The sequence below is a fragment of the Macaca nemestrina genome, chromosome 2 (genome assembly GCF_043159975.1).
Source record: "Macaca nemestrina isolate mMacNem1 chromosome 2, mMacNem.hap1, whole genome shotgun sequence".
NCBI lineage: Eukaryota > Metazoa > Chordata > Mammalia > Primates > Cercopithecidae > Macaca > Macaca nemestrina.
The window spans coordinates 20,886,488-20,910,577 of record NC_092126.1 but is presented as its reverse complement, the minus strand read 5'-3'; the positions used below and the strand labels follow the sequence as shown (position 1 = coordinate 20,910,577).

Below are 24,090 nucleotides of genomic sequence, written 5' to 3'. Positions count from 1 at the left end.
ATTGCATTGGGAGTTATACCTGATGTAAATGACGAGTTGATGGGTGCAGCACACCAACATGGCACAAGTATACATATGTAACAAACCTGCACGTTATGCACATGTACCCTACAACTTAAAGTATAATAATAATAAATTAATTAAAAAAAAAAAAAACAAGCCCATGAAGTTAAAGGAGGAGAGTATCCTCATATTGCCTTATGCCCAATTTCTGCCTCCAAAGAAAGAAGAAGTAAAAACTAAAAGGCAGAAATGGAATCCACAGGCAGACAGGCCAGCACTGCGCCCTGGGTCTGGTACTTAAAAATCAGCCCCTGAGCTAACTGCTTGTGTTATCTATAGATTTCGGACATTGTATGGAAAAGCATCGTGAAAATCCCTGTCCTGTTCTGTTCCGTTCTGATTACCAGTGAATGCAGCCCCCAGTCACGTACCCTCTGCTTGCTCAATCGATCACCACCCTTTCACACAGACCCCCTTAGAGTTGTAAGCCCTTAAAAGGGACAGGAATTGCTCACTTGGGGAGCTCGGTTTTTGGAGATGTGAGTCTGCTGATGCTCCCAGCTGCATAAAGCCCTTTCCTTCTATAACTCAGTGTCGGAGGGGTTCTTGTCTGCAGCTTGTCCTGCTACAAAGTAATTACTATTGCTACCCACACATCATAGATGAGAAAATTGGGCCTCAGGGAACTTAAATTGAGTAGAAGAGCAGAGATTAGAATCCAGTTGACTCCAGAACCTGGTGATGCTCTAAACCTTTACACTCTAATGTTGCTATCTGACTCCCCTACTAGTATGTTAACCCCAAGAGTCCTGGGTAGCCATAGCCAGGGTCTATTAGTTTCAGAAGAGATTTACAGTCCTATTTGCCCAGACTCACAAAATCAGACCAATGTCTCTGTACCTTGTTCTTTGCACTACCCCTCCCTCGCCCTTTGTGGCACTCAAATACCTATTAAAAGGAGAAATTAAATGCGCAAATATGGTACTTTTGTCTTGACACCTCTGATGACTCCATCAATTTTTAAGGTACTTTCCAAAAAACAACAGAAAACAGTAACAAATCATAGAGATGACCAGTTTAAATATATTTGGATTCCTTAGCAGCAAAGCATGATCCAGTGTTTGTGGAATCAAATGATTTAAAGACAGGTTCGTCTCATTTCCCATAATATTAACCATGATGATTGCCAAAATTGCTCAAATATTTACCATTCAGCAAGCCCTACCCTAAGTGATTTGCATATGTTACTTTGTGTAATCATCACATCAGCCTAATGAGACTGGTACTATTATGATTCTCATTCTACTAGATCAGAAAACAGGGATGCAGAAATAATGGTCAAATCACTCTTTTATTTTTGTTTTTATTTTTATTAAAAAAAAATGTTTTTGAGATGGAGTTTCGCTCTTGTTGCCCAGGCTAGAGCGCAATGGCTCAATCTCGGCTCATTGCAACCTCCACCTCCCAGATTCAGGTGATTCTCCTGCCTCAGCCTCCCAAGTAGCTGTGATTACAGGTGCACACCACCAGGCCTAGGCTAATTTTTGTATTTTTAGTGGAGACGGGGTTTCACCATGTTGGCCAGGCTGGTCTCAAACTCCTGACCTCAGGTGATCTGCCTGCCTCAGCCTCCCAAAGTGCTGGGATCACAGGTGTGAGCCACCGCACCTGGCCTCAAATCACTTTTTAGAGTCTGCAGTTTACATGACTTAGTCCCAGGTAGGCCTATCTTCAGAGCTGGAGGCCCTTAATTAAGACTATAGATTTCGGCTTCACTGTTGTTTTACAGAAATGCTAGTGACTTTCACACATTGGTTTTGTATCCTGCAACTTTGCTGTTAAGTTGTTTATAAGCTTAAGGAGCTTTTGAGCCAATACTATTGGGTTTTCTAGATGTAAGATAATGTCATCTGCAAACAGGGATAGTTTGACTTCTTCTCTTCCTATTTGGATACCCTTTCTTTCCCTTGCCTGACTGCTCTGACCAGTACTTTCAATACTATGTTGAAGTATTGTCTTGTGCTGATTGGCAAGGGAAGTGCTTCCAGCTCTTGCCCATTCAGTATAACGTTGGCTGTGGGTCAAGCCAAGAGCCAGATCAGGAATGCAATCCCATTCACAATTGCAAAAAGAATAAAATACCTAGAAATACAGATAACCGGGGAAGTAAAAGAGCTTTACAGAGAGAACTATAAAACACTGCTCAAAGAAATCAGAGATGACACAAACAAATGGAAAAATATCCCATGCTCACAGATAGGAAGAATCAATATCATTATAATGACAATACTGTCCAAAGCAATTTATAGATTCAATGCTATTCTTATCAAACTACCAATGACATTCTTCACACAACTAAAAAAAAAATTTTTTTAATTTACATGGAACCAAAAGAGCACCTGAATAGCCAAGGCAATCCTAAGAAAACAAAACAAAACAAAACAAAACAAAAACAAAAAACAAAGCTTGAGTCATCATGCTACCTGACTTCAAACTATACTACAGGGCTACAGTAACTGAAACAGCATGGTATTGACACAAAAACAGACACATAGACCAATGGACCAGAAAAGAGAACCCAGAAGTAAGGCTGCACACCTACAACCATCTGATCTTCAAGAAACCCGACAAAAACAAGCAATGGGGAAAAGATTCCTTATATAATAAATGGTGCTGGGATAACTGGCTAGTCATATGCAGAAAACTGAAATTGAACCCCTTTACAAAAATCTGAACTGAACCCCATATACAAAAATCAACTCAAGACAGATTAAAGACTTAAATGTGAAACCCAAAACTATAAAAACCCTGGAAGACAACCTAGGCAATACCATTCAGGACACAGGCACGGGCAAAAATTTCATGACAAAGATGCCAAAAGCAAAAATTGACAAGTTGGGGGTCTGGCGCAGTTACTCATGACTGTAATCCCAGCATTTTGGGAGGCCGAGGCAGGTGGATCACGAGGTTAGGAGATCGAGACCAACCTGGCTAACACCGTGAAACCCCGTCTCTACTAAAAATACAAAAAAGTAGCCGGGTGTGGTGGCACGGGCCTATAGTTCCAGCTACTCAGGAGGCTGAGGCAGGAGAATCGCTTGAACCCGGGGAGGTGGAGGTTGCAGTGAGTCAAGATCACACCACTGCACTCCAGCCTGGGCGACAGAGCAAGACTCCATCTCAAAAGGAAACAAAGAAGGAAAGAAAGAAAGAGAGAAAGAGAGAGAGAGAGAGAAAGAGAGGAAGGAAGGAAGGAAGGAAGGAAGGAAGGAAGGAAGGAAGGAAGGAAGGAAGGAAGGAAGGAAGGAAGGAAGGAAGGGAAAAAATTGACAAGTGGGATTTAATTAAACTAAAGAGCTTCTGCACAGCAAGAAAAGAAAGAAAGAAAAAGAAAAAGAAAGAACGAAAGAACGAAAGAGAAAGAAAGAAAGAAAGAAAGAAAGAAAGAAAGAAAGAAAGAAAGAAAGAAAGAAAGAAAGAAAGAAAGAAAGAAAATTGACAAGTGGGATTTAATTAAACTAAAGAGCTTCTGCACAGCAAAGGAGACTATCAACAGAGTAAACAGACAACCTACAGAACAGAAGAAAATTTTTGCGAACTATACACCTGACAAAGTTCTAATATGCAGCTTCTATAAAGAACTTAAGCAAATTTACAAGAGAAAAACAACCCCATTAAAAAGTGGGCAAAGAACATGAACAGACACTACACAAAATAAGACATACATGTAGTCAACAAGCATGAAATAAAGCTCAACATTACTGATCATTAGAGAAATGCAAATCAAAATCACAATGAGATACCATTTTTTACCAGTCAGAACGGCTATTATTAAAAAGCTAAAAAAAAAACAGATGCTGGAAAGGTTCAGCATAAAAGGAACACTTATGCACTGTTGGTGGGAGTGTAAATTAGTTCCACCATTGTGGAAAACAATGTGTAGTGATTCCCCAAAGACATAAAAACAGAACTACTATTCAACCCAGCAATCCCATTACTGGTTCTATACCTAAAGGAATACAAATCATTCTATCATAAAAACACTTGCACACATATGTTCATTGCAGCACTATTCACAATGGCAAAGACATGGAATCAACATAAATGCCCATAAATTCTAGATTGAAAAAAGAAGATATGGTATATACACACCATGGAATACTATGCAGCCATCATGTCTTTTGTAGGAACATGGCTGGAGCTGGAGGCCATTATCCTTAACAAACTAATGCAGGAACAGAAAATCAAATATTGCATGTTTTCACTTATAAGTGGGAGTTAAATGATGAGAACACCTGGCCCCATAAAGGGGAACAGCAGACACTGGGATTTATTGGAGGGTGGAGGGTAGGAGGAAGGATAGCATCAGGAAAAATAGCTATTGGGCCTAGGCTTAATACCTGGGTGATGAAACAATCTATACAACAAACCCCCATTATACAAGTTTACCTGCATAACAAACCTGCACATGTACCTCTGAATTTAAAAATTTTAAAAAAAATCAATTAAAAAAAGAAGACTGTAGATTACTATTGTGCCAAAGAAAGAAAGGTTTAGATATCATCCTACAAAAACTGGTGAGGAGTAATATTAGTATAAACAATGGCTAGGAGGAGAAATCAAAGGGAAAGGGGTATAGTCACAATAATATATCTATTATATTTCATCAGAGATGGAGCTAAGTGCTAGCACAGATACCAACCCAAGTTTTAAAAGATTCAGAAGGCAGATGAAAAAAGATTCTATCTGGGGTGACTCCAGAATTTCTACAATCCAAAATACTGAGAATTTGGCTCAGTTTGATGGGATGGAGAAATCCCATCAACTTAAGTACCCAACTTAAGTACCCAAGATGCAACTTAAGTACCCACCTTAAGTACCCAACTTAAGTATCCAAGAAGGTCCAGAAATAGCAATCAGCCAGATACATGAGTCATTTACTCATATAAGCAATATTTATTAAGGGTCTACTCTGTGTCAGTCACTGCTTTGGGCAATAAAAGCTACAAACTAAACTGACTAAGTCCCTGCTCTTGAGTTTCCATTTTGGTGGGGAAGAGACAGACAATAAACAAAAAGCATGTATGCACATGTGTAATATGTCAAGGATGATGAGTGCCGTGAGCTTTATAAAGCAGGCAAGGGCCGGGCGCGGTGGCTCAAGCCTGTAATCCCAGCACTTTGGGAGGCCGAGGCGGGCGGATCACAAGGTCAGGAGATCGAGACCACAGTGAAACCCCGTCTCTACTAAAAATACAAAAAATTAGCCGGGCGTGGTGGCGGGCGCCTGTAGTCCTAGCTACTCAGGAGGCTGAGGCAGGAGAATGGCGTGAACCCAGGAGGCGGAGCTTGCTGTGAGCCGAGATCACGCCACTGCACTCCAGCCTGGGCAACAGCGTGAGACTCCGTCTCAAAAAAAAAAATAAATAAATAAAGCAGGCAAGGAGGTTAGAGAGTACTGCGAGGTAGGGGGGCCATCAGGGTGGGGAACATTTTAGCAGAGACCCAGATGAAGTGAGGGCCTGTGTCATGCATATATCTGAGGAAAGAGAGTTGTAGGAAACCATGAAAGCAAGGGCAAAAGTCTAGAAGGAGGGTGCATGCCAGGACTAGTGGGAAGCCCCATGTGGCTGGAGCAGAGAAAACAGGAGGGGAAGTGGGAGGGAGCATGGGTGACAGGCCAGCAGGGATTGGCCAAAACTTTGGAAGTGCAACTAGATAATGACTTTCATTAAACTCCTGCTATAGTGGTAGCTGGAGCTCCTGATTCTCTTTGAAAAATTATGATAAATCACATTATCAATTTAAAAATGGAAACGAAAAAGTACCTGCAACTTTATCATCTAACATGGCTTTTTGTTTCATGTGTTCTTGTCTGGCCTTTTTCCAATTTTTTGCATATTTTTATGGGGTTTGTCACGGTTACAAAAAGTTTTACATCATATTTGTCTTACCCACATGTCATCATGTGTTTTACAGGTTGTTACAAACCCTTCCAAATAATCGTTCTAGTGGTTGCATAATAAGTGAATGCTCTACTTCCTCTTGGACACTTAAGTAGCTTCCAGATAGTCACTGTTACTGATGATGCACAAACCTCTTTCTAGATTTGGATTATGTGGGGACCCTTTCTCTTCATGAGCTTTTATCCATAAATAGTGATTTATTATAGACATGAGGTATTTCTTGATTGTCCCTACATGTCTGAAGCTGCGAGACTAATTACCTGCTGATGGTGTCTGTTAGTTTTTCAGAGTAGATACCTTCTGGCACTGGTTCATACACCGCCTCCACTATCTGCAAAACAAACAGACTAGAGTGATGGAAGTCAAGGGGCCACAGATGTCTTTGAATAGTTAATACTTGACCATAACCTGAGAGCTACTAATTAAGCAGTATAACTTCAAACACAAATTTTAGTCAGAAATCCCAACCAAATAAAGCATTTGCATCAATTAAACAGTTCTTGAACATGGAATTATATTCTCCAAGCTGAGTTAAAATTAACTTTCGATTCATAATAAAATAGTGTATGGGATAATATAAGGTGCTGGGTTGTGAGTAGTCCAGACTGCAATTAAAAATAAAAGACCAGCCAGGTGCAGTGACTCACGCCTGTAATCCTAGCACTTTGGGAGGCCAAGGCAGGTGGATCACCTGAGATCAGGAGTTCAAGACCAGCATGGCCAACATGGTGAAACCTCATCTCTACTAAAAAAATTAAAATAAAAAATTAACCAGGTGTGGTGGCACATGCCTGTAATCCCAGCTACCCAGGAGGCTGAGGCAGGAGAATTGCTTGAGTCCAGGAGGCGGAGGTTGTAGTGAACCAAGATCATGCCACTGCACTCCAGCCTAGCTGACAGAGTGAGACTGTCTCAAAATAAATAAATAAATAAATAAATAAATAAATAAATAAATAAAATGAATAAAAAATAGAAGACCAAAAAGTCTTTAAATAATTTTGTATTATAAATAAAGACAATTATAGAGGGAAATAAGCCATTACATGAGATATATATTTAGAAGAAAGTGGAAAAAATAAACTGGATCATGCAGTTAATAAAACAATTCTTGCTTTTAATGGGCAGTTATATAAAAATCACAAAGATCTGTTTAATAAGAAAAGGAATTGCATTTTTAGCTACACGAGACCCTTTTGTCTCACAGTGTTGCTTACTTTTGTAGCCAAGGACAACATGTTAGTGCTGTAGAAGGGGGGATTCAAAGTCGCCATCTGATAAAGGATGCAGCCTGCTGCCCAGACATCAGCCTTCTCCCCATACGGCTCACTCTTCAGTACCTCGGGGCTGACATAAAATAAGGACATTAATACATACTAAGGAAGGGAGAATCCGCTCAGAAAGATCCAATTTTCAAGCTTTATTGGAGTTATTTTTTAAGTATCTGAAATGCTTAACATAATCACTATTTCAGGAAAGGATATCAAAAAGTCTGTTTGAAATTTCCCAGCCTCAGATGAACCCGGAAGCATATCAAGCAATTCCAGCTTAACTAAATACCAATAACTCATATAAATATCACCTAGTATGCATCCAAGGATGTGTGTATTTCCAGAAAGAACAAGCCCACTGTGGTAGATGGAGTTGCTGGCCCCAGTTCTTCGCTGCTCTGGGAGCTTCTGTACATCCCACCCTTGCTGTAGCCTCTTCTGGGCAGTGTCCATCATCTTCTCCTGCCTTTGGTTTGACTGTGTTTTCTTCCTTTGACCAATGGAATGTGGAAGTGACAATGAGCCTGATGAGAGCCTCAGTCTGAACAGGTACTGAGGACTTCCATTTATCCTTCTAGGAGCTTCAGTCCACTACTAGAGGAAGAATGTGTCCCAGGGAGCTTCCACCCTCGCAGCCTGGGCCCAGCATAAGACACACAGAACCAGTCTGCCCCCAGACCAATAGTCTGGAGGAGAACGAGCCTAGCAGGCTCACAAACCTGTGATTCTGAAGTTGAATGCCACTGAAACTTTGTGGTGATTAATGATAAGGTGTTAACATGGAAAAAGCTGACTGATAGAGCCTTCCCCTTTGCTATTCAGCTCTAGCATATAAAGTAGGGGGAAGACTATATTTAAATATGTTGCAGGAAATGACAATATCTCCCATGTTCACTGCTTCTGAAATTGCCACACAATTTACACAACATTTAAATAATCTGCAAGGGTTCATGAATTTATTTTTAAATTTAATTGGATTTAATTTATGTGGAGGCGAGTGTAGTTCCCTTGGACATTTTGTACTAATAGAAGTTTCCTCTAATATAAATGTACATTAAAAAACAAAGTACTAAAAGTACTCAACACACACACACCCTAAATTAAGTAGCTTACTAATTCAGTTCCATAATAAGTACTTGGGTCTCACCTCAGTACTCTAATGGAGTAAAGATTAATACAGTTAGCTTTGACAGTGGGTTAAAATATAAAGAAATTTATAAATTGGCATCAAAACAATCAGGGCAGGTATAAATCAGCATTGACTTTAAAATGATCAACAAATTACTGTTCTTGAGAAGAAGAATTCCTAGTTTAAGATTTACAGTATGTATTTGCAAAGAAAAGTATGATTTCTAGGTCTATCAGTTAAGCATTTTCATATTTAGTGTTTTTCAGTTCAATAATATAGAAATCGGGGAACTGGGGCTGAGATTTCCACAGGGCTCTGCTGGTTCTAACAGTACAAAAAGGATTGCCTGCCATCCCTTTATCAACTGTTCACGTTATTAAAAAAAAAAAAAAAATGATTTAACAAGAAGAAAACATGCTCAACACAGAAAATGTCTTTGGCTCCCCACAGACAAATTTCTCATATTCTCATCTATTGAGATATCAGAAGATTTGCTTCATATTTCCAAAAGATCACGAAGCACAAGCTGTGAGTGTTCCATCCATATCCCCTCAAATCCCTTTTGCATTTCCTATTTTTGGTGTGCTTTCACTCCCCGCAGCCAGCACCTGTACTTGTTCGGAGGACAGCTTTCCATTTCTTCCTCAAGAGATAAATTTTCAATGTCTCTTTCATAAGGGCACTAATCCCATTGGTGAGGACAGAGTCCTCATGACCTAATCACCTACCACAGGCCACACTTCCTAATACTATTACGCTGCAGGTTAGGATTTCAATATAAGAATTTTGGAGAGACACAAGCATTCAATCTGTAGCAGACTTTCCTCTTGAAACACTGCTGTTTTTCACTCATCCAGTAAATATGACTAAGCATCTCCAAAATACTAGTCACTCTTCTACCTGCTTGGAATATACCAACAAAGACATCTGTCCTTCATGGGGCTTACCTTCTAGTAAGGGACAGGAGGCAGAGAAGATATAAAATGTAAGAAAATAACTTAAAAGTAAATGATACAGTATTTTAATAAGTGAAAAATGCTGTAGGAAAATAAACTTGACTAGAGTAAAGGAGGTCTGGAGAGGAGGTAAGGTAGCAGGTTGCAATATTAGAAAAAATGGTTCCTTCCTCCCTCTCAGATACCACAGAATGACCCTTCAGTGGCTTCCTGCTTCATTCACGCATTCATCTTCTCTTCACACTTTACTCTCTCCTTGGATAATTTCATTCACATCCAAGGCTTCCAGTGAAACCATATGCTGGTAACTCGCAGACCTAATTTTCATTCCTCAAGCCCCTCAAGTGCACACAGAGAAGAAGGCTCTGTTACAAATCACTGATGAAAATAGGGTTAAAGCAGTGGACTCTAAACAATTTGCCTATTTTATAAATTAGAGCAGAGAACTCATCCCAAGTCAACAATGCTTACTTTCTTGAATTTCAAGCACTGTTTCTGAGGTGTATAAAACAACCCTGCAGGACAAAGGCCTGAGTATCTGCAACAGGAAGATAGCTCCCTGGGAGATATCTTAAAGCCCTGGGCCTGTGACTGTCTTTGCCCCCACATTACTTCCTGAGGCAAACATTTCTATTTATTTTTCTACTTCCACCTCTGCTTCCATTTGCACTTCAAACCTAGTCACTTCAAGCAATTCTTTTTAATATGTGTGTGTGCTATGGGAGCTTTTTCTTAATCTACAAGACTCCAGGGTGACTACTCTGCGTCCCAGGGAACGTTTCTGATGTCAAGAGTTAATGTTTCCAGGATATCTGCTGGCTTCAGATTTGCCCCTAATTCCTGGTGTGTCCAGCATTACCACATTAGCAGTTAAATTTATCCTCTGAACGCTAGTTCTTTCCTCAAAAGACAAGATTATAATATCTGACAACTAAGAGTTTATAAGAACTAGTTTATTTTCACCAGGTATGAGAAATTGAAGATGAAATTAAAACCTTAAGATAAATTGAAAAACTATCATTGCAGAAGTAACTCATTGACAATATAATGCTATAGCATCTTGGAAACAGTGACATTTAGAGATGTCATAAAAGAAAATGTTCCCTTAACAAGTGTTAGAAAATACTAATAAAAGAATCTCAAGGAGTTTGGGACGCAGTGAGGGCTAAATTGTTTGAAGACTATTACAATAGTCTTACAAAAGAGACTTACAGTAGTAAGTCTATTTTATTGAAGTTATTTATCCAATAATATTTGCTTCATTAGGTAAAGAGAGAAAAGGGATTTTTGCATCCCACTGCAATGTGTTAATTCTGAGTCTATTAAAAAGTACATTTAGTTCTCAGGTATTGGCTATCACACCTTCATCTCCCGGGAGTACCTTAAATATAAAGGAGAAAGAGAACTAACTTATCACTGTTCCTGAAAAAGGAACATAAACCTTCTGTCTGAAGGTTTAAGATCCACTATTTGTGCATTCAAGGAGGCAAAACTCATGAGAATAAAATGCTGACCTGAGGTGACATAATTAAGTCTGTGTGCCATAAATACCATTTATTTAGACTGAAAATCAAACGATGCTCTAATTATAATTCATTGTACAGCATGTAGCAATATAAGATGAATCAAATGTGTGTGTGTGTACTCTTGTGTGTGTGCATGTGTTTGTGGATGTCTGTGTGTTTGTGTGTGTATGTGAATGTTTGTGTGCATGTCCATGGATATTTATGGTTGCGGAACGGTAGGTACACCGTTGCTGAGAAATGGCTCAAAAAACCATCACTATGGTAGGATAGGAGTTAATGAGAACTAATGAGGATGCAGAAACTTGGAAAAACCCTGAGGAAATAAATCTCAGTGTATTTTCTGGAAAGAGTGAGCAACATAATATTCAGATATATGGTGAGATAAGCATAGTTTAGCAGAAAAGACACTAAGCAGAATCATGAATGTAGAGAGATCCATCCATGCCTTGATCTTTTTCTATGAGGTCCTACTTAGTATAAGCACTTAATAGCATTGATAAAATGTAATCTGGTCCCACTGGAGCCACAAAAATTAAAGAGCACCCTGATCAGCCTTATGGCATTCTCCACTATGGAGGAGTAAAGGGATTGAGCCCGAAAAGAGACTGGAAGGCTGGGCAAGCCCACTAATGCGGTGATCAGGGAAATGAGAAGATGAAAGCCATAGGACTTCAGAATTGATTGGATGTGGGGAGGAGAAAAAGAGAAAGGAAAGATGATCCCCTCCTCCTCTAGGCTCCAAGTATTTGGTTCTGGTGACTAAATGGGTATAAGAGTCATTAACACAGATACAGGGGGAGCAGATGTGCAGGAAGAAACTACATCAATTTGGAATATATTAATTCATGTATGTCTGCAAGATCCACAATTGGGGATATTCAATGGGCAACATCATTCCAGACGTGAAGAGTCTCTCAAAACCTTATCTTTAGAGCATGTGCTGTCTATAAGCCTGGTATCACGGAAATGTTCTCAGCTCATAGGTGACTACTGCCATTAAGTAGTTAGTTAAAAAGATTTGATACCTAAACAGCTCTGACTTTTCTGAACACAAACCTCTTACAGAGAGACAAGAGAATGAGATGACACATTCAAGAGCTGTGGAATAATATCCTATGCCATTAAAAGAAATTGGCACACCTTTAACGCAAATTTGAGAGCCTGCCTGCTTCTGTACTGCATCCAGCATTGACAGCTTTATCCACTAAAACTACAAGACAGTCAGTTAAATTTGAATTACTTTTAAAAATGCAATAGTTGGAACATATGCTAAAAAATACAGTAAACGGGACATAAACTAAAATGTTCATTGGTGTTTATTCAAAATTCAAATTTCATTGGATCCCCTGCATTTCATTTGGCAATCCTAAATTGCAGTATTGTTCATGTACTCTCCTTTCTTAGTGTTTAAGTCATCTTTATTCTAGAAAGGCACAAAAAGAGCTATTTAAACACTATCTATGGTTTTCTGTACTTACGTTACAAAAATAGCAAAGCAGAGTATTTATATGGGGCATCTGGGACACTTCTCTAAATGCTTTCTATTTCTCTCATGTTGCATGAAGCTGTGTATTAACATGCCTTAACAACCAATGAAATCAATGATTTAAAAGTTCTTTAAAATATAAGCAGCATCTTAAAGTACAAAACACATTTGAATATACGAAATGTTAAATTCAGGCCTAGTTTTTACAAACATTTTTACCAAATGTCTCTGTAAATGTTAAGTTAAATAATAAACAAACTGGAGTAGAAGCCATCAGAATAGCCTCCTTAGTCCCATAGCAAAGGTGGGTCATGACTGGTTTCTAGATGCCGGACCCTTTTATTAGGTCACCTAGCTCCTATGGATTATGTTTAGGGACATGCATGTGAACAAAACCAGAATATTTCACCCCCCAAAAAGCACTTCTTTGGCATATTTCCATATAGGTATTCAAAGGAACTGCAAACCACAGAAATCTTGAAAATCTGTCCTTTGTGGAGGATATTTGCATCTGTAGAGAAAATCTACACTCATGAAACAAACAGTTAGGCTTTCTCTGAGCCCACTTCCACCCCACTCCCATCCGAATCTAGGAAAGATTAACTCACAGGAATGAGAGGGAGAGTATGACACCTTTGAAAGTCTGACAGAGACATGTTACCACAGGCCACCATCTATTCTTTCTGAGAACTGCTATCTGTGAAATTTCATGTGTCTTAGTGTGTTTTCTGTTGCTTATAACAGAATACCTGAAACTAGACAATTTATAAAGAAAAGGAACTTATTTCTTACAGTTCTGGAGGCCGAAAATCCAAGGATGAGGGGCTGCATCTGGTGAGGGCCTTCTTGCTGGTGCGGACTTTCTGCAGAGTCCTGAGGCAGCACGAGGCATCACGCAGCAAAGGGGCTGAGAGTGTTCACTTGGGTCTCCCTCTTTTTATAAACCTCTAGTCCCATTCTCATAATAACTCATTAATTCTTTAATCCATGAATGGATCCTCATGATCCACTGGATCATAAGGGCTCTCCTCTCATGATCCAATGATCTCTTAAAGGTCCCATCTCCTAATACTGCCGCATGGGGAATTAAGTTTCAACATAAGTTTTGGAGGGAACAAACCTTCAAACCATAGTACTCTGTATAACAAGACCACCTTCACTAGCCAGGCCTTTTCTTGTCCCTCCCTCCCATAACCTGTCTTGCCACTGTAGCAGGACAATTTTCAGACAAAACTCCTCAGACACCGAGTTAAAGAAGGAAGGGGTTTATTAGGCCAGAGGCATCAGCATGACTTCTGTCTCACGAGCTGAGCTCCCCGAGTGGGCAATTATTGTCCCTTTTAAGGGCTCACAACTCTAAGGGGGTGCATGTGAGAGGGTCATGATTGATTGAGCAAGCATGGGGTACGTGACTGGGGGCTGCAGGCACCAGTAATTAGATCGGAACAAAACAAGATAGGGATTTTCACAGTGCTTTTCTATACAATGTCTGTAATCTATAGATAATAGAACCGATTAGGACAGGGGTCGATCTTTAACTACCAGGCCCAGGGTGCGGCGCCGGGCTGTCTGCCTGTGGATTTCATTTCTGCCTTTTAGTTTTTACTTCTTCTTTCTTTGGAGGCAGAAATTGGGCATAAGACGATATGAGGGGTGGTCTCCTCCCTTACCACAATCCAAGCCCCTATTCCTTCTGTAACTTCTGGATGGTATAAAACCTGCAGGCATCTGGCCTTTTCTAAGTTTTCATATTTCATATTGTTCTCACGTACACATGTGCAAGTAATAATTTATATACCTTTCTCCTATCAAATTATTATGCATTTGTTTTATGGACTCAAATTATCAAACCTTCAGAAAGGTAAGGAAGGAGGAAGTTATCTTCACTCCTACACATGATTCAGACCCCTAAATAACATTTTATGAACCAGAGTGACAAGACACTCCACTTGGAAGAGTTATCAGTGTACTTTTTATGAATGAGTGGTAGATAACTGCTATAACTAAAATAGATCCATTATTTGATAGATTAATGCACTACTTCTTCAAGTTAGGGAAACATTTGTTATCTAATATACATAAAATTCATAACAGTAAAAAACAGAAGAGATTGACACTGCATTATGCAAACCAGGACCCGTGAATACCAGTGTAGCTGTTGATCTGCCTTTAATTAGTTTCTTGTTTTTACTGCAAAATGATGAGTCAAATTAGACTCAATTTTCATCTCCCCACTAGGATCAGCAGACATTGACCAAATGACACAATTGATTGCAGATCATTTTATGCGACACTCCAATTTATGTAGAATCTGTTCATGAGATAATAAATGTGCAAGTGCCATGAAAAATACTAAGTACTACACAACTGCAAAGTGGTATTATTACATAGAGAGATCTGTCACATTTCATAGGGACTGTGACAATAAGTGAGCTAGAAAAAAACAGGCAGCAGAATAAATATGGTGGTGGAGTGGGGACTGTCATATTCCTGAATTCTGAGGAGTTCTGAGTGGACAACCAAATAGTTGACCTTCAGTCTATTAAAGTCAAAGTCAGGCCAAGAACTTTTACTATTATAGGTAAAAATGTTGCTAGTGGTGACAGGGGTGTCAGTTGTCCTTTCCATTAGGTCCAGTTTGGTAAAAGTATGTATGATCCCAAAACACGAGTGGCAGCCTACTCTCACCCTGTCTCACCCATGTTAGCCTCCCTCCTGATCTTTGCCCCTAGTTCATGGAAACCCCTATCTGGCATGTTTACCCATTCATCTCCAAGCAATACTATGTGCCAGGAGCACATACTAGAATACAGGAGCAAACAAACACACACAAAATCCCTGGCCTCATGGAGTTTACATTCTAGTAAAGGAGACAACTAATATACTAATTAATTGATAGATTAAAATTTATTAGATGCCATGAAGAAAATAGACTATTTTTTAAAATAACATTTATCTCATGAATTGACTTTTAAACTGTTCTGTGGCCTTAATAGCCTGTTTGACTTTGGAGGTGAGGTTGGGTAGATATTAATTTCCTCACATCTGCAAGACAGAGAGATAATTTGTAGTATCTAGTCCTGTTCCAAATGCTATGTCCATCAATTAAAGACTGAAAATACCTTCATGACAGATATGCACATCGTTTTAAGATAAAGATTACATTTGTTTTTCAGTGTGGTTTAATCACTGAGGACAGAGTCAACAATATTTTCCAAATTAAATTTGTTCTATCAAAACAAATTCATGAACATGTAAATAATTTTTGATTATTGCTTTGGTACAGTATTAAAATCTGTGTTTTAAGATTTTTAAGCAAAATAAGGCATTTTTATTTTAACAGATAGCTAACACATATTTCAAAGTCACTTTTAAGCATTATAGATGTCTTAACCTGAATCATCACCATATTTGCTCAAAAAATGCTGGACAAATAGATCCTAAATCTGTAAACTTATGTGACTGAAGAACAAAAGAAATGCATTTCTCTTTCACCTCTGAAGCAGAAGTTCCCTCACTGAATATGCAAAATCCTATGGCCACGGCCTTTGACAACTTCCTCACAACCAATTTCACTCTGTCTCCCTATTCCCATTTGCTGAGCAGATACAAAGAAACCTGTCAACAGAAAACACAGATTTGAGGACATTTGAGAACCAAGGAGTGTCCTTTACCCAAAATATCTTCCCTGAGGCCAATGCATGAGTTCTCACAGTTAATGACTTATTCTTCTATGTTATATACTAGTTATTTCTGGAAAGTACATAAGGAGAAAATGAGGAAGAAGGGTGAAAACATGGGGAACCTAGGACTTGAGCATGTTCGACAGTGTCTGTTGGTTGGTGGTAGACTAAAAGATAATAGCTTGATAAGATACAGAGGCCAAAGCCACACAGGGAACAACTTTATGGTAATTTCCCTCAAACTAGAGTGTGAGATGGAGGCAGGAGAATAGTCTAGAGGCAGGGAACATAAGGCCAATTCATGCTGACTTCCTAGAACTAAATTAAATGGAAACACTTTAGCTATGACAGGAAACATCCTCTCCATTTACATTGGGCGTACCCCAAGTAAATGACTTTGTAACTTTAGTTTATTCTCTTCATTTACATACAGCATACACCAAGTAACCAATGGAAACCTCTACAGGGTATTTAAACCGCAGAAAATCCTGTAACAGGGCTCTTGAGCCCCTATGCTCCACCCACTCCCACCTGTGGAGCATACTTTCATTTTCAATAAATCTCTGTTTTTGTTGCTTCATTCTTTCCTTGCTTTGTGCGTTTTGTCCAATTATTTGTTCAAGATGCCAAGAACCTGGACTCCCTCCACTGGTAACAAGATGAAGACAGAATAGGGGGAATAAAGAAAGAAGGGGTTTTGAAGAGGAAGGGAGGACGAATTTTAAGTCACATTTTATTAAAACTGAACGTTGCTGTCTGTACCTCTGACGACAACAAGCCATTTTCCTTGGTATTTTGCTTTGTTGACATTCTGGTTTGCCATAATTGGTCATCATTTCTACTAACCTGACCAAAAATTAAGGTTTGAAAAAATGAGCAATTGTCCAATATATGACTCCTAGGTTTTGTAAACCAAAACTAAAATTCTAAGCCCCTCGACCGACTCCATGGACCCCTCCTCTAGGCCAAGGGAATTCCAAAGAAACCTGAAAAACTAGTTCAGGCCATGATAGGAAAGGATGCTCAAACAGGCCTCATTATACTCTCCTCTGGTTGGAATTCAGCCACAGCTGACCAGCATTAACATTACAACAGCGATCTCAGGACTGATCTCTGTAGGAATAAGATACCAAATTCCAACCTGACTCTAGTGTAGCATCACATGACAGATAGGCCTATGAAAAAAATCAAAGTATTTTATCCCAAAATATGTTCCTTTGACATATTTTTAAAGGCCCTGCAAAGCTGTCTCTTGTGGGGGAAATTCATTTTGTAGAGAATCCCCTTCCCTTTCCAGGTCTTTTTCTGATTCTGAAGAGATTAGCTGAGAGTCTAGAACCTTTTAAATGTCGGAATCGAAAGCATTTGCCATCTATTGCCTCAAAGGGCAGCCACCTATGCAACTTCATCTACATGATAAGAACCTTGGTCTCCACAATCCCATATCTTAACCCAGACACTTCTTTCCACTGATTCCAGGTCTTTAGGTAATATCAGTTTTAACTAATCATCAATCAGAAAATCTATGATGCCCACCCCCACCACCTGCTTCAAGTTGTCCTACCTTTCTGGACCAAGTCAATGTATACCTTACATATGTTGATTGATTTCTTAGCTCTCTGTAAAAGCTATAAAACCAAGCTGTAACCCAACCACCCCTAGGCACACGTTATCGGGACCTCCTGAGGCAGTGTTACTGGTCACGGTCCTCACATATGGCTCAGAACAGATCTCTTCAAATATTTTACGGAGCTTGGCTTTTTTCATCAATAATTCCTAGGTAAAAGTTAAAAAGTGAGAGTCCATATTTACTACCATTTTACCTACACTAAATTGCTAATTTCCCTCCTCCTGTAAGCAAGAAGCTGAATGGCCTACCTCAACTTGCCTTTACTTATTCAAGTCATTCAAATGCAATGCAGGCAGCTTTTACTTTCTTTTTTTTTTTTTTTCCTATTTTTGTTTAATTTATTTAAAACCACCTCCTCACAATTTCCAGAGAGAAAATACAAAACGAGAAACAGACTTGGTTTCAAATACATAACCAGGTGCTGGAGTTTAAAGCATTACTGATAACATTGTTACAGAAGAATGGCAGCTTACTCCAGGGCACTTCAATATTCCTGAAGAATAAACATGATTTCTCTTGTCCTCCCACTGGGATGTTCTCAGGTGAAATCACTGTTCCTGTTCTTTGACATATTTTCCGTATAGAAGATATGGAGCCTGGAAATCATGCTGACAGTTGGAGTAAGCCATTCCTAATCCCATGCTAGAACTGAAGGCTAATCGCCACATTCTTCTTTTAAAGGTGAGAAAACAATTCCAAATCCAAAACCAGTACCTATCTTCACGACCGCATCTGCCAGGCACGGCCCCACTTCCAGCCGAGCTCCAACTCCGACATGTACCCCACTTGAGCCTCCAATTTTCCTCTCGGCCGGCCCCCCGGCCCACTCCAACCCCTGCAAGTCTCGCGAGCTACTTCCTTTAAAAGAATTACCATTGAAAACTTCCATAGTTTTTGACTCTTAACACCATCAAAATTAGTCTTAATCTCTGAACACATAAAGATAATCATTTCTTCTCTCTCTCAGCACAATAACTATAGATTTTCAAAACAGAGGGCAATAAAGCACTTTATTTAGGTTCCAGATTTATTGTGTTCCATTTAGGAATGAACTACTATCTGGGTAACCCATGGGATGCCAACTCTATACAGCAAGAATAAATCAATTTAGCAATGGACCTGGTGTGGCTGAACGGAATGACACTTCAAAATTGTAGGATTCTGGAAAATAAGATATTTGCTTTGTGCCTTAGCTTCCTTTCTTATACAATAGGAAAATGACCTGTTCAGTGTGTTATAAGAATTGCCAAATGCAATACATTTTTAAAATATAAGGCATAGAATATCTTCATATTTACTCAAATAAGTTTTAACTCTTCTCCTTTCCTTGAATGTTGGCAGTTTAAATGAGAGAAAGGCAAAAGGTAAACAGAAAGCTGAAATAAGGATTGTAATTTGTTTTGTTTATCACACTTAAAGAGTGTATGAATCCATTCTTGCACTACTATAAAGAAATAGCTGAGCCTAGGTAATTTAGAAAGAAAAGAGGTTTAATTGGCTCACGGTTCTGCAGGCTGTACAGGAAGCATGATGACATCTGCTTCTTGGGAGGCCTCAGGAAGCTTCCAATCATAGCAGAAGGCAAAGGAGGAGCCAGCACGTTTTATGTGGCCAGAGCAGGAGCAGGAGAGCGAGGGGAGAGGTGCTGCACACTTTAAACAACCAGATCACATGAAAACTCACCATCATGAGAACAGCACCAAGGGAGAAATTCTCCCCCATAATATAATCACCTCCCACCAGGCCCCACCTCTAACATACGGGATTAAAATTCCACATGAAATTTAACTGGGGACACAGATCCAAACCATATCAGAGAGTAGACCTTCATTGTACCAACACTAAAGTTTCACTGATTTTTAAATTGACATGCAAATTACTGTAAAATTTTTCTCTACTTTCTCAAATTTATAAAAAGTATAAACTAACCAGCTTTATGAATGGGGTCATTGAGAAATAAAAGAAACAGAAAGAAAAGAACTCCTGCCCAAGAGAAGGGTCCTCAATAGTCAAAGACAAATAATTCTAGACAGTATCATCACAAATTCAATACAGTAAATATAGTTGGATAAATATATATTGAGTACTGCAGTCTAAAAACAAAACACATTCTCTTCAAGGAATTCATAAAACTTACATAAACTTTTCTATATATCAGGTGTGGCAAACTATTACTTTGGTGATCTATTGAGAAAACACTTTTACTAGTACATATGCCCTTGTGTAGTCCCTCCATACGTTATTTCTGGGTTTGGCCACGTGACTGGCTTTAGTCAATGGGACATTAGCAATTGTGATTCATGCCCGTACATGCAGGCTATATTTTCAGAACTCTAACTTTTGGACCATTCCCTCTCAGATTCCAGCCACGATACTATTTAAACATTTAAAGAGAACACATGGAAGTAAACCAAGAACCCAGCCAACATCCTGGGATAAGCTCCCAGCCAACAGTCAGTACCAACATCCTCCTTAAAAGAGATTCCTCCCATTCCAGTTGAGTTGCCCTAGTTAATGCCACATGGAGCAGAGATAAGCTGTTATTAACAAGCCCTGTTCAAACTGCAGAATTTGAGCAAATAAATTATTATTATTGTATTAAACCAATAAGTTGGGGATAAATGCTATGCAATGATTATCTGAATCATCAGAGTATGAACAATTTCTCAATTTATTCTAAACTATAATTGTACAAGCTGTATTCTGACATAGTAAAGCCAAATAAAATATAAGCTTTGAACAAAGAGAAAAAAAAAACTTTGAAATAAAAAACATTTTATAAATTACTTATTAGTGATAAAGATAAAAAATTTTATTGACAGGCTACTTAGAAAATAAGGACGATGAAAATGATGACTAACCCCTGATTTTTTTTATCTTGCCCAAATTTCTATCTAAGGCGTCTGGTGAGTCATGCCCTCAGATAGGTTTTATTTAATTCTACGTATCATGATTTACTTTCCAACCCAACTCTGGCATAACATTACAAACTAAAGAAGAAAATCCTGTATTAGTGTGTTCTCACATTGCCATAAAGACATCCCTGAGACTGGGTAATTTATAAAGAAAAGAGGTTTAACTGGCTCACAGGCTATAGAAGAGGCATGGCTGTGGAGGCCTTGGGGAACTTTGACTCATGGCAGAAGGTAAAGTGGGAGCAGGCATCTTCGCATGGCCAGAGCAGGAGGAAGAGACAGAGTGGGGAGGTGTCACACACTTTTAAACAACGAGATCTTGTGAGAACTCTATGACAAAAACAGCATCACCAAAGTGGGACATCCGCCCCCGTGACCCCATCACTTCCTAGCAGGCCCCACCTCCAACACTAGGGATTACAATTCAACATAAGATTTGGGCGGGGACACAAATCCAAATCATGTCACTTCCCAACTCATTCTGTGACGTCAGTATTAACCTGCTACAAAACCCAGGCAAATAAAATCACAAGAAAGAAAACAGACCAATATCTCTTACAAATATAGACACAAAAATCTTCAATAAAATACTAGTAAAGTGAACCCAGCAACATATGAAAAGAATTACACTAGTACCCCCTTAACCAGGGAAAATATGTTCTAAGACCCCCAGTAGATGCCTGAAACTGAAGATAGTACCAAACCCTATATGAACTGTTTTTCCTAGATACACGTATCTATGATAAAGTTTAATTAATAAATTAGATACAGTAAGAGATTAACAATAACTAATAAAAAAATAGACGAATGATAACAATATGCCAGCATAACTACTTTGATGTTTTGGAGCCATTATTAAGTAAAATAAGGGTTACTTAACAGAAGAAATGAGATACCATGACAGTTGACCTGATCACTGAGATAGCTAAGTGACTACTGTGTAGATAGAGCATGCAGTGTGGATACACTGGAAAAAGAGCAGATTCACATCCCAGATGAGAAGAAGCAGGACAGTGCAAGATTTTACCACACTGTACAGAATGGTGTGCAATTTAAAACTTACAAAGTGTTTATTTCTGAAATCTTCCATTTACTATTTTCAAACTGCAGTTGACTGAAACTGTGGAAAGAGAAATCATGGATAAGAAGGGAGTACTGTGGGCCAGGCGCAGTGGCTCACATCTGTAATCCCAGCACTTTGGGAGGCTGAGGCAGGTGGATCACGAGGTCAGGAGTTTGAGACCAGCCTGACCAACACAGATAGTGAAACCCTGCCACTACTAAAAATACAAAAATTAGCTGGGCTTGGTGGTGCATGCCTGCAATCCCAGCTGCTCAGGAGGCTGAGGCAGGAGAATCCCTTGAACCTGGGAAGTGGAGGTTGCAGTGAGCCAAGATCACGCCACTGCACTCCAGCCTGGGTGACATTTCGAGTCTCCATCTCAAAAAAAAAAAAAAAAAAAAAAAAAAAAAAAAAAAAAGAGGGGACTACTTTGTTATCCATGACCAAGTGGGATTTGTCTCAGAAAAGCAAGGTCAGCTCAAAATACAAAAATCAATCAAGGTAAAACACCACATTAACAGAATGAAGTCTTAAAAAAAAATGATCATCTTATTAAATGCAGACAAGAGCATCTGACAAAATCCAACTGTCTTTCATGATAAAAGCACTCAGACATGGGCATCCTTGCCCATGCCTATGTCTTGAATGGTATTGCCAAGGTTTTCTTCTAGGGCTTTTATGGATTTAGGTCTAACATTTAAGTCTTTAATCCATTTTGAATTAATTTTTGTATAAGGTGTAAGGAAGGGATCCAGTTTCAGCTTTCTACATATGGCTAGCCAGTTTTCCCAGCACCATTTATTAAATAGGGAATCCTTTCCCCATTTCTTGTTTTTGTCAGGTATGTCAAAGATCAGATGGTTGTAGATGTGTGGTATTATTTTGGAGGGCTCTGTTCTGTTCCATTGGTCTACATCTCTGTTTTGGTACCAGTACCATGCTGTTTTGGTTACTGTAGCCTTGTAGTATAGTTGGAAGTCAGGTAGCATGCCGCCTCCAGCTTTGTTCTTTTTGCTTAGGATTGTCTTGGCAATGCAGGCTCTTTTTTGGTTCCATATGAAATTTAAAGTAGTTTTCTCCAATTCTGTGAAGAAAGTCATTGGTAGCTTGATGGGGATGGCATTGAATCTATAAATCACCTTGGGCAGTATGGCCATTTTCACAATACTGAGTCTTCCTATCCATGAGCATGGAATGTTCTTCCATTTGTTTGTGTCCTCTTATTTCATTGAGCAGTGGTTTGTAGTTCCCCTTGAAGTGGTCCTTCACATCCCTTGTAAGTTGGATTCCTAGGTATTTTATTCTCTTTGAAGCAATTGTGAATGGGAGTTCACTCATGATTTGGCGCTCTGTTTGTCTGTTCTTGGTGTATAGGAATGCTTGTGATTTTTGCAGATTGAATTTTTATCCTGAGACTTTGCTGAAGTTGCTTATCAGCTTAAGGAGATTTTGGGCTGAGATGATGGGGTTTTCTAAATATACAAGCATGTCATCTGCAAACAGGGACAATTTGATTTCCTCTTTTCCTAACTGAATACCCTTTATTTCTTTCTCCTGCCTAATTGCCCTGGCCAGAAGTTCCAACACTATGTTGAATATGAGTGGTGAGAGAGGGCATCCCTGTCTTGTGCCAGTTTTCAAAGGGAATGCTTCCAGTTTTTGCCCATTCAGTATAATATTGCAATGGCAACAAAAGCCAATATTGACAAGTGGGATCTAATTAAACTAAAGAGCTTCTGCACAGCAAAAGAAACTACTATCAGAGTGAACAGGCAACCTACAGAATGGTAGAACATTTTTCCAAGCTACTCATCTGACAAAGGGCTAATATCCAGAATCTACAAAGAACTCAAACAAATTTACAAGAAAAAAATCAAATAACCCTATCAAAAAGTAGGTGAAGGATATGAACAGACACTTCTCAAAAGAACACATTTATACAGCCAACAGACACATGAAAAAATGCTCATTATCACTCGCCATCAGAGAAATGCAAATCAAAACCACAATGAGAGACCATTTCACACCAGTGAGAATGGTAATCATTAAAAAGTCAGGAAACAACAGGTGCTGGAGAGGATGTGGAGAAATAGGAACACTTTTACACTGCTGGTGGGACTGTAAACTAGTTCAACCATTGTGGAAGACAGTGTAGCGATTCCTCAAGGATCTAGAACTAGAAACATCATTTGAACCAGCCATCCCATTACTGGGTATATGCCCAAAGGATTATAAATCATGCTGCTATAAAGACACATGCAAATGTATGTTTATTGCAGCACTATTCACAATAGCAAAGATTTGGAACCAACCCAAATGCCCATCAATCATAGACTGGATTAAGAAAATGTGCACATATACACCATGGAATACTATGCAGCCATAAAAAAGGATGAGTTCATGTCCTTTATAGGGACATGGATGAAGCTGGAAACCATCATTCTCAGCAAACTGTCACAAGGACA

General features: G+C 39.1%; 1 protein-coding gene and 1 pseudogene across 18 annotated transcripts in view; both read right to left on the bottom strand.

Moving 5' to 3' along the window:
- The window catches only part of LOC105488951 (NIMA related kinase 10), a 271,931-nt gene that overhangs the window by 94,257 nt on the left and 153,584 nt on the right, over window positions 1-24,090 (bottom strand). For all 18 annotated transcript variants that reach the window (XM_071090789.1, XM_071090797.1, XM_071090798.1 and 15 more), the window contains 2 exons: window positions 7,184-7,313; window positions 6,230-6,300 (listed from right to left, as the gene is read on the bottom strand). In XM_071090789.1, coding sequence (XP_070946890.1) covers window positions 6,230-6,300; window positions 7,184-7,313 — 201 coding nt within the window. The remainder of the gene's footprint in view (window positions 1-6,229; window positions 6,301-7,183; window positions 7,314-24,090) is intronic.
- On the bottom strand, window positions 7,320-20,017 carry LOC139361850 (MICOS complex subunit MIC10 pseudogene; annotated as a pseudogene).